Here is an 11,432-nt window from a genome sequence, read left to right as displayed (position 1 = left end):
ATAATAATAATAAACCATTAATATTCTTAATGTGAAATTCAATATTCAAATCATCACCACCAACTTCAAATTAAAAAAAAAAAAGTTCCATTCTTTTGGTTCTTTTTTTTTTCTCTCTTTTTGTTCAAGAACTCAGGGTGGTGGTTCTAGTTTTTCTTTTAGTTGTTTAATGCATGTCCTTTTTAAGAAGCTTATCTTCCATTTCTAAAAACCAATATACAAAGGTTGTTTAATTTCATCATAAAAAAGCTTTCTCTTGGAGGGGTTCTTGAAATTATATCAAAAATATTGCAAAAAGGTGGAGGGCTTTTTCATGCCCAGGTGAAAAAAATTCCCTTTTTTCTTTGTCTTTATTTGATGGTGTTGTATACTTAAGGAATGAAAACAAGACATAGGATATTTGGTACTTGTTGTTGGTGGGAGGTGACGGGTATTCTGGCCTAGGAAAAATATAATCTAAAAGCTTCATTTTTTGTTGATTGCTGGCTAGCTAGTGTAATGGAATTCATGAATTAAAGATTGAAAGTGAAAGTCTTTTCTTCATGTGGAAAAAAAAATGTTTAAATTTTTTTTGTTGTTTTCAGGCTATTGATAATATTAGTGAATTTTTGCTTTTGATGAATCCAGGAATGTGTGATTATCCAATAAAGTTTGTTTCTTGAAAGTTTACTAGAGTTGAAAAACATGATTTGTTGATTTAAGTGTTGTGAGGGAACAAGAATACATAGCATATTGGGAACTTTTAATAAGATGGAGACACCAGCAGCTCAGCCAACTACACCCCGGAAAAAGATGACGAAACAATTAACAGGGAAACGCGATGATAGTGCCTTGCATTCGGCAGCTAGAGCTGGAAATCTTGTTGCAATCAAAAATACTATCGAGGAAACGGATGAGGAAGAATTGGCAGAGTTATTGATAAAGCAAAATTCAGCTGGAGAGACACCTTTGTATGTTGCAGCTGAATATGGTTACTATGAGGTGGTTAGGGAGATGATCATGTACTATGATCTCGTTGCAGCTGGAATCAAAGCCAGGAACGGCTTTGATGCACTGCACATTGCTGCCAAACAAGGAGATTTAGGTAAGCTGTCAATGTTCCATCAGACGCGTATCTAGGATTAAATCTTTAATGTTCTTAGCACTAAATTCATTCTACTTTTGAAGTATTGGGTTTCAAAAATTGAAATTTTCCATGTCAAAAATACTGAGTTTAGTTGAACTAAGCTAGCTAGGTAGAGCATCATTTTAGCCTTTTCCATTTTCTGATCTCTAAAAAAAGGTAATCTGGTGCACTAAGCTTCAGCTATGTGTGGGGTTGATTTATGGAAGGGCCCGAATACGATGGTCTATTGTATCCAGCCTTAACCTGCATTTCTACAAAAAAAATTCCACAACTCGAACCTGTGACATTCTGGTCACTTGGAGGCAACTTTACCTATTCTGATGTCTAGTTTATGAATTTTTTGATGAACTAGCTTGTTCATTTTTGGTAATGTTGCAGATGTGGTGAAGGTATTGATGGAAGCACATCCCGAGCTTGCTATGACTGTTGATGTAGTAAATACAACAGCTTTGCATACTGCAGCGAACCAAGGGCACTTAGAGATGGTGAATTATCTCTTGGAGGAACAAAGCAGTTTGGCCACTATAGCTAAAAGTAATGGGAAAACCGCATTACATTCTTCAGCAAGAAATGGACATTTGCAGGTTTTGAAGGCTCTTTTGAGTAAGGAGCCAGGGATCGCAACGCGGATGGATAACAAGGGACAGACCGCACTTCACATGGCTGTCAAAGGACAAAATCTCGAGGTTGTAGAGGAGCTCACTAACGCTGATCCTTCATTACTTAACATGGTCGACAATAAGGGAAACACACCTTTGCATATAGCGTCTCGTAAAGGAAGGGCTGAGGTATGTTTCATTTAAAACTTCTTTCTGTAGCTGATGTTAGATGGGAAAACAGTACTTACAGAATAATATGAGAAAACGTCTGCGCGAAGTTTGTGGAAATGTCATTTATCACGCATGTAAATATGAGACACTGAATCCTAGGTCTGCTCTCTGTGCCCGGGACAGAAAACGAAAGCTGTACAATATTGCTGATCTTTTCGTGTGTTTCACTTAGAGACGAAAATTTACACTCTTTTCGTGTCTACATGTGTTATTAGCATGTCATGGATGTAGTCCTTGCACTTGAACAACTTACTTCATATTTGATCCAAATTGTTGATAGTATAAATTAAGAGTAATTGTTGATCACTGAGGAGAACTAACTTGTTTTAAGCTTATGCAGGTTGTTAAATTGCTGCTCTCACAGAACGAAACAGACACGGAAGTTATCAATAGGTCACATGAAACAGCTCTAGACACTGCTGAGAAAATGTCACAGGCTGACACAGTAGCCATCCTGCAGGAATATGGGGTTCAGAGTGCCCGAGTGCTAAAGCCACAGGCAACGAATCCAGCTAGAGAGTTGAAGCAAACCGTTAGTGACATTAAGCACGAGGTTCACGATCAGTTAAAACACACAAAACAAACTAGAAGACGCATTCAAGGCATTGCCAAGCGGTTGCACAAGATGCACAGAGAAGGGCTTAACAACGCGATCAACTCAACCACAGTTGTAGCTGTACTCATTGCCACAGTTGCGTTTGCAGGAATATTTCAAGTGCCAGGGCAATACTATATGGATCCGACCAACCTCCCAGCGGGCCATATAATTGGAGAAGCAAACATATCAAACCACCCTGGATTCCTGGTGTTCTTTGTCTTTGACTCAATCGCGTTATTCATTTCACTAGCAGTTGTGGTAGTGCAGACAACAGTGGTGGCTATAGAGAGCAAAGCAAAGAAGAAGTTGATGGCAATCATAAACAAGCTAATGTGGGTAGCATGTGTGTTTGTATCAGTTGCATACTTGGCTCTATCTTTTGTAGTCGTTGGCACGCGTTATTGGGTGATGGCAGTTATTGTAACAGTACTCGGGGCAACTATAATGGCTTCAACAATCGGAGTAATGTTATATTGGGTCATTAAGCATCGCATCGAGTCATCCAACAAGAAGAGCATGAGAAGGAACTCTATGGAATACTCTGATTCAGCCCTCTCTGATGACAACAATGAATTCAAAATATATGCCTTATAAAATGTAACTTTTTTGTTTCTTTGACAATTGAGCTTTGTTTTTGCTGCAAAAATTTTGAGACTAGTACTTTCTTTACACTACTTTTATATGGTGGAAAATTTTGAGACTAGTACTATGTTAACACTACTTTTATATCGCTTCAACCTCCAACTATGATCTTCCATCTAAGTTCAAATTTTTAGAGTTACTTTAGAGAAGGATTTTTGTTCGATAATACCAACTACATAGTACTTTATAGTAGAGGATGGAATTTTTATAATAATGATGATGATAATTGATGTTGCAAGAGTAAGTTGTGTCTCTTATGTAATTTATATACAATTAGAAAATATTTTTTTCGATAAATGAAAATATTTAAATCAGTGTGTAATATTTGATTGTTTGAATGTATTTTTAAAAAGTAAAAATATGATAAATAATTTAAATAAAGTTATTTTTTATAAAAACAAAAAATTTAGGATGAAAAAAAGAGAACAATATAGTGAAAGTAAAATAAAATAAAAAGTAAAGACAAGATTTTGCATACTTTTAAATTCTAAATACAATTTCAAGTTGTCTTTAGAATTTTCATGATCAAATCTTGATTTTTTTAAATATAATTAATAAATAAATAAAATTTTCATGGTCTTATTTACTTACATCACAATTATTTTTGTTATACAAAAAGGTAAATTTAATCCTTTTTACTTGTATGTATAAAGAGTGAAAATAAATGGGTAGGGATTTAGGTTAATTCCATTTCTTTTGTTATATAAACAAAAATCTTAGTGTTGTACAAAATTGAAGCAAAATGGATGAAGAATTGCTGGAATTGCAGAGACAATTTGAATTTGCACAACAAGTAAAATCTACTGTTCGATTATCAGACCGAAATGTTGTCGAATTGGTCCAGAAACTCCATCAGCTCCAAATCATTGACTTTGATCTCCTTCATACTATCTCCGGCAAAGAATACATCACTCCGGTACCATTCGGTCTATTTGACTTTTTTTTTTAAAAAAAGATTGGATTTTTGTAGTTGTAAGTTGAAAATCATTCAAGATTTTTTTAAGAGTAGCGATATATTGTTATGTTTGTAAATGGGTATTTTGAATTTTGTTTATTGGTATTGTTTAACTGTAGTTACGTGGGTGTGTTATAGGACTTGGTAGCAGTTGAGAATTGAAGTGGTGGCATAAGGGGTTAATTTTATCTAAATTTGTGGGGAAAAAAAGTGATTTTTATGGTGCTGATGTTTATTTCTGCTTATATATGTGGATTTTGTGATCTTTCTTCATTGGGTGTTGTTTAATTGTAGTTATATATGGGTGTATGTTAGGAGCAATTGAGGAATGAAATTGTGGCAGAGATTAACAGACTAGGACGTGTTTCGTTGATTGATTTAGCTGATTCTACGGGGGTGGACTTGTACCATGTTGAGAAACAAGCTCAGTATGTAGTATCCCATGACTCATCCCTCATGTTAATTAATGGGGAAATTATTTCGAGTACTTATTGGGATACAGCAGCTGAAGAAATAAACGAAAGACTTCAAGAATGTAGCCAAATTGCCATTGCTGAAATAGCAGGACAACTACAAGTTGGATCAGAGCTAGTAGTATCCATTCTTGAACCTCGTCTTGGGACTTTGGTAAATATCTGTCTTTTTCTGTGTAGAAATTTAGGGTTGACGTTATGTGATCAAAGTTTTGATATGTTTGTATGGAATATTTAGATAAAAGGTAGGCTTGAAGGTGGGCAGTTGTATACACCCGCCTATGTTGCTCGTGTAAGTGCAATGGTCCGTGGTGCAGCTAGGGGTATTTTTGTCCCAATGAACACAACAGCATTATGGAACTCCTTGCTGACTTTACTGCAAGAGATGGATGGAGCTGTTGGTGTTGCTGTTGACACTTCATTTTTCCAGTCCTTGTTTAATGGCTTAGTGAAAGAAGGCGAGATTCTCGGCTCTCTTCGTGCAGGAGTTCATTGGACACCTTCAGTATGTGACCTAATTTATTATGTATTGAATTTCATGCTCGTCTTTGCACCCTTTGTTTGTGTGCAATAACTTTGTTATTCTACCTTTGCTCCATTTCTTCAGGTCTTTGCCATAGCACAAAAGGACTGTGTAGATTCCTTCTTTTCGCAGGTGGGTATCTGTACTGCTCTGCTATTAATGTTGGATCTAAAGTTCTAGTTACTTTGCTTTGACATGAATTTTTTTCCGGATGTGGTCCAGTAGTACTTGTTGCTGCACCTTGTTTCTTTGAAGAATTTAAATTAATTCCTTCATGAATTTCTTAACAGAAGTTATTTTTAGTGGCTACTTTTTTTTCGGCTGTATTCATTTATTTTTGTAGTTAGATGAAATCTCCTGGACAAGTTCAAACACCTGAATGTTTCAATGGCTTTGCGGAAAAAAACAATCACCTAGATGCTCTTACCTTTACTGAGACTATACATATTTTGGCTTGAGAGGCATATACATTTCATTAGAAATGTTATCTTGAGAAAAAGTGAGCATTTGATGCCAAGTGATTAGAACAAAAAATTTGCGTCCCTCAGAGAAAGAAAACTTGGTATTATATATAACCTGGTAAAGCTTTCGTAGACATATCGTTACCAAATAGAAGACAATTCTTGAATCTCCAAAAAAAATGTTCTCTCTTTCCTTCCCGGACTTCTAAATGTTTTCTCCATTTCTTCCCAAACTTCTTAATTCTTTCTTCTAGAGTCTAGACAATATAAGATATTTCTTCTTAATACAAACTTTAATAGAGTTTCACAAAATAACATCCAGAAAATCTTGTAAGAAAAGTGCCATATATTACTTATCATGGCATACTTTTTAGGATAGAGAAGTGAAAGGCGGGGGTTTAGATATTGATCTTCTTAAGGGATTATATATATCCCTTTGTTTTTGGTAATGCAGAATTCTTTTGTTACTTATCAAGCTCTGCAAAAACTCGGGATTCCACAACCTTCTCAATTCCTGCAGGTATTTTGCGTTGCCTTTTCCTAGTTGCATATGTTCCTTGAATTTTTATCTAATTAAGTTCTGGTCATGAATGCCACTTTAGTCCAGATATCCAGATGGTATATCTCTGGACTCAACATTTGCTCACCCTTCTATAATTGAGATGCTGGATGCCGCTGTTGAGGATGCCATAGAACGTAATAGCTGGTAAGGGTCCATAAGTAGGAAAAGTTACCTTCACGTACTTAATTTAGAAATGTGCGATGAACTTAATCTGTAAAAGTTGTCTCTGTTATTTGTGCAGTTCTAATCCATCTGAACGAATAAGTAGGATTTACTCTTTTGAATGTTCTTATGTTAGAAACCATAAAATTTCATCTTACATCTTAGAACATAGTACCATCCAACATCTAAGTTGGTACTTTGAAAGGAACAAGTGGTACTGTTTCATGCCCTTCTCATGTTTTCATCTGTTCATTGAACATAAATACTGTCATTTAATTGGGAGTTGTGTGTACAGAGTAGAAAGATGACATCTGTTGACACTTTTACGAACAACATTTTCCGAAATATGAAAGTGTACGCACAGCCTGTTTGTACAACACACTTAGCGGGTTGAACTTCATCTATGGTTTCTTATGTATGATCTATTTTTATGAGTTTGTGCTCCTTTCAACTTAACTCAATAAACGATCTTGGCTTGGCCACGTAAAACTTCACTACAGTCCCTGCATTGCAGAATAATGCATAATTTGACATTTTGGGGATTTTAAATTGTTGCAGGATTGATTCGCTTTCAGTTTTACCCGCTTCCTTTGGTAGCCAAGATGCATTTAAGATTTTGTCATTATGTCCATCAGTTCAAGCAGCACAAAAGGTGATGCTTCCTTGTTCCTCTTGTACACGTATCTTAGGTTTTATCCTTGTTGTATTCGTGTGCCAGTGATTCTCACGTGGGTGTACTTTTTGCAACCTTTTTTTCGGGATAATGCAAACCTTTGTAGCATTTGGTTCTGCCATGAAGCAGAACCATTCCAAATATGTAGTGCATGAGAATTGTGCACTGACAATTTATAGAGAATTATTTTCTGACGTGATCTCATAATCTTGGTTTTGCTTTTTCAGTCAAATAGAGCACTTATCTTGGGAGATACATATATTTTTAGCAATGGGTTTGTCAAGGTATTGTAATAATTTGTACCACTGTTTTTTTTTTCATTTAAAAATCTAATCTCAATTCAAATGTTGTATTGCTAAGCTTCTGTGGAAGTTCTGATACCTTAATGTTGTCTCTCTTTTTTGGGTATAAAATTTCTTTATAGGATCTGTTTGATCGGATGGAAAAAGAGATGGAAACATTAACCATTCCAGGGCTTGTCGGTTCTGGCCCTGTAGATGAGTTTCGTGTTGCTAAAGATGCTAAAGTTGGATATGATAATAGCACCATTGAAGTAAATGAAACAAGCAGTGATGCCGGTATCAGCAAACAGGCGTCGGAGAAAGGATCTAAGAAGAAAAAAGGAAAATCAGGTGGGAATATTAAGATGGCGCAAGCTGAAACAGGGACAGATAACCAGGAATCTGCCCCAAGTAAATCTAAGAAAAGCCAGAGGAAAGGTAAGGTGTCATCTGGCTCACAAACGTCAGAATCAAAGTTAGGTGCTAGAAATGATGAGGACAGTGTTGGCGGTATTTCTGAAGAATGGGTAATTCAGAAGATTACATCTCTAAATCCTGACTTTGAAGAACAAGGTACCGTGAGATTACTCTTTGCTCGAGTATTGTAGCTGTCTAGCGGTCTATTCCTAACTGCCCTTACTCTCTATTTTTCATTTGTTCCACCACAGGTCTGGATGACCCGGCGATGATTTTGTTGCCTTTAGCAAAACATCTGAGGCCTTTGCTCGTCAATTCATGGAAGGAACGAAAGAAGGCTGCTTTCACTGAAAATACCCAAAAAATAAAAAAACTACTTGATAATTTGCAAAAGAAACTTGATGAGGTAAGTTATGGATATTCATGTCTACTCCCACTATGATGAGCATTAGATACGTAGTCCGTCAGCTTTGATTCCTTTGGTCAAACTCTCCAAACCCCAGGTGACCTGTGTGATTCTGTGCAAAATATTTTCTCTCACTGCAATTTGCCGACACCTTAAAATAATTATTTTTTTATTTCAGAGAATGATGTAGTAGGATATCTTATTTCTCGGTGGTGGAGGCACCCATTAGAAAGTGGTCTCATCTGACACACTTCACACAAAAAAATCCTTGTATATGTGGGATGTGGATTCATTTTTCTACAAGTCAAAACTATATATACAATAGGCCAACACTGCTTAAAGTAATACTATGCAATTGTCAATTTGAGTGAGAAAGACAGAAAGTAAAGCCTTAACACCAACATAGCCCTAGAGCCCGATCCACTTACAAGCCAGCCAACAGTGCTTGCCTAAAATCCTGCATTCTCCATTCTTCATTCTGCCAATGATGTCATACAACTGCTTCCGTTCTCTTTGTTGGTTTCTACATACATAAAAAATTCTTTCCTTGAGCAGTCATGTGGTCTATTTTGTTTTGTGATTTGATTCCTGGTTTTCTGTTGCAGTCATTTTTAAACATGCAGCTTTATGAAAAAGCCCTTGATTTGTTTGAAGATGAACCATCAACTTCCGTAAGTTTCTCAGCTCCATTACCTAGTAGTTTCTCCAGTTGTACATAAGTACAGAATCTTATTATAGTTTCTCTTTGACGCATAGGTTCTTCTACACAAGCATCTATTGCGAACTACAGGAACCTCAATTGTTGATACATTGTTGCTTAACCTGGTAAGACATGTGAACTACTTCTTTTATTGGTTTTATAGTATTGGTTTTTGCGAACTTAAAAGCCCCTTCCTACCCCCTTCTTTTATTATTCACTCAGGATATGCTCAATAAACTAAAAAATGGAGTTCCGGTTGAACCTCAAGCTCCCGAATCCATTTTACTTAGCCCTGGAGATAGAAGCGCTCTGGTAAATAATATTTCACTTGTTCTTCTGTTATAAATACATCGACACACTTCGAATAATTTCTACTGTTGATATTGATGTTTATGACTCGATGCTATCTAGGCTAAGAGTCTGACAGGTAGTATGTCAGCCAAGGCCATTGCAACAGTTGAAGCTTTAGAAGGGAAGGTCAGTTACTATTTTCTCTCTGGTGCCCATGTAACAGCTGCCAACTGTGTGAAGCCCCCAACCAGAATTTCTTTGCAAACCTTTTTGCAAACCATATTTCCATTTAAAGCATCAATGCCAAAACATTTACTCTTTACTGCAGCATTGATATTTCAAGTCTCTGTGATGGAAGGAAATAATATTACAATTCACGGGACTTGTTACTTTTACTTCTGAAGTCAATGTTATGCTTGCTTTTGTTTCTTACAAATGTTTGCCCGTCTCAAAATCACACTCTTTTGCTTTTTACTACAATAATGCTCTCATTTGCTACGAATACTCATCATCTGTGTTGCATTTTCTTACATTGCCGAGTCTTAAGTAACTTTAAGATCTTTCAATTGGCAGCGGGTGGAATCATTTATGTCTGCACTGAGAGAAGTTGCCGAGGAAAGGTATTGTGTATTCTTCTACCTCCCACAATCCGCTTAGTTTGCCCCTATAATGAACAAGAAGAATGATAATTAGTCTGGAATATTTGCAGTGGATTAGCTTTGAAGAAGCTTGACAAGAAATTGGAAAGAACCCTTTTGCATTCATATCGCAAGGTACCAATAAGTCTTACATGATGTGAACCTTTAGTGTTGATGAGTTTTCCCAGAGAGTATGGTTGTGAATAAGACTTTTCACTTGAACACAATTATGCAAAGGCTGGAGTCTCGTCTTTCTTTTTACTGCATACTTGAGGATTCTCTAGTTATGCTTTAAGTACTTGGTTGATCATATAGAATTATTGTTTTCTTTTTGGTTGCAGGATTTGACATCTCAAGTTTCTGCTGAAACGGATCCAGTTTCCCTCTTACCGCAAGTTATATCTCTCCTTTATGTACAGGTCTGCCCTAACCCCCTCCTTCTCCCCGAACCACCTCTCTCTCTCTCTCTGTGTAGCATTATCATCCTTATAGATTATCCTCATCACTCTTTTGATATTTACTCCTTATGATACATAGGTTCATGGAAAAGCTCTTCAGGCTCCTGGTAGAGCCATTTCAGCTGCTGTCTCTCGGTTAAAGGTACAATCCTTAATCTTTTTACACAACATAAAATTTTTCATCTTTAATGAAAATATACGGTGGATTATGGAAAGATGACAGTATTGCAAGTTATCTAAATTTGCTTGTGGTAACCATCCAGCGATGTTATGATGAATAAGAATTTTGGATGTCCCTTTTTGGATGTCCCTCGTTCCTTAACAAAGATATGTCGCATATGGTACTAATTTCTCACCAACTTTAAAAAGGACAACAACCAACCCAATGTAATCCCACAACTGGGGTCTGGGGAGGACTTTACCCCTACCTTGGGAGGTAGAGAGTTGTTTTCAATAGAACCTCGGCTCAAAACTAACTTGAAAAGATGCTTGGTATTACTGAGACTTATTGATCTAATGAATTTAGACTGCATTAGTAAGAACTAATGTTACCATCACCACTTCTTTTCAGGATAAATTGGATGACTCGGCATTCAAGACTTTGGTTGATTACCAGAGTGGAACAGTGAGCGTCTTGGCTCTAATGGCTGCTGCAACTGGGGAAGTGAGTTATTCCCTGTCCTTGGGATATGATATTTTGTTTGTTGTATAAATAAACAAAAGAAAACTGAAGAATTTTAGTCCAAGAAAGTTACTCATTTGTTTCATTTTGTGTTTTGTCTATAGGAGGAAGATTGTACATCTGACAGAATTTTGAGCAAAAGGGAAGTGTTAGAGGAATTGATGCCTGCATTGAAAGGATTAGTGCTAGGTACCTCACAGCCACAAGCATAGATTCAACTTCAGATATAATCACAACATATTCAACATTGCTCTGGTGGCCATAAATCATACAGCTAGCTAGTGATTTTATTATGAATTTTTAGCTCTTCTTAAAGACTTTTAGATGTATGTACCGGTTTTATATGAAGTTTGCTCAATCAGTTTACATAGATTTTTACAAATAATACTCTTGTGTTTTTACCTATCGAGAAAAAATAATCTACTTAGTCTAATGTAGTCGTTTGTTTTGTTATATTGGTATGATGTCGTGTATTTAATACCAAATTTGTGCACGTTCACATAGCATTAAATTGAGATGAACCCATCTTGTACCATAGATTATTACTTAAAGAA

The 11,432-nt window shown here is 36.3% G+C and overlaps 2 protein-coding genes across 2 annotated transcripts; both read left to right on the top strand.

Moving 5' to 3' along the window:
- Nucleotides 1-55: 55 nt before the first annotated feature.
- Nucleotides 56-3,257, top strand: LOC101259311 (ankyrin repeat-containing protein At5g02620-like). Its single transcript, XM_010315242.4, has 4 exons — nt 56-321; nt 628-1,084; nt 1,505-1,914; nt 2,297-3,257. The coding sequence occupies exons 2-4, from the start codon at nt 751-753 to the stop codon at nt 3,146-3,148; spliced, it is 1,596 nt and encodes a 531-aa protein (XP_010313544.1). The 5' UTR covers nt 56-321; nt 628-750; the 3' UTR covers nt 3,149-3,257.
- Nucleotides 3,258-3,672: 415 nt separating this feature from the next.
- Nucleotides 3,673-11,263, top strand: LOC101259023 (E3 UFM1-protein ligase 1 homolog). Its single transcript, XM_004251250.5, has 20 exons — nt 3,673-4,112; nt 4,467-4,778; nt 4,863-5,129; nt 5,232-5,279; nt 6,063-6,128; nt 6,211-6,314; nt 6,891-6,984; nt 7,233-7,289; nt 7,430-7,859; nt 7,955-8,109; nt 8,715-8,780; nt 8,866-8,934; nt 9,032-9,121; nt 9,221-9,286; nt 9,674-9,720; nt 9,810-9,873; nt 10,080-10,157; nt 10,276-10,338; nt 10,768-10,860; nt 10,983-11,263. The coding sequence occupies exons 1-20, from the start codon at nt 3,939-3,941 to the stop codon at nt 11,088-11,090; spliced, it is 2,451 nt and encodes an 816-aa protein (XP_004251298.2). The 5' UTR covers nt 3,673-3,938; the 3' UTR covers nt 11,091-11,263.
- The last annotated feature ends 169 nt before the right edge of the window (nt 11,264-11,432 follow it).

The sequence above is a fragment of the Solanum lycopersicum genome, chromosome 11 (genome assembly GCF_036512215.1).
Source record: "Solanum lycopersicum chromosome 11, SLM_r2.1".
Classification (NCBI taxonomy): Eukaryota; Viridiplantae; Streptophyta; class Magnoliopsida; order Solanales; family Solanaceae; genus Solanum; species Solanum lycopersicum.
This window is presented reverse-complemented; position numbering and strand designations above follow the sequence as displayed.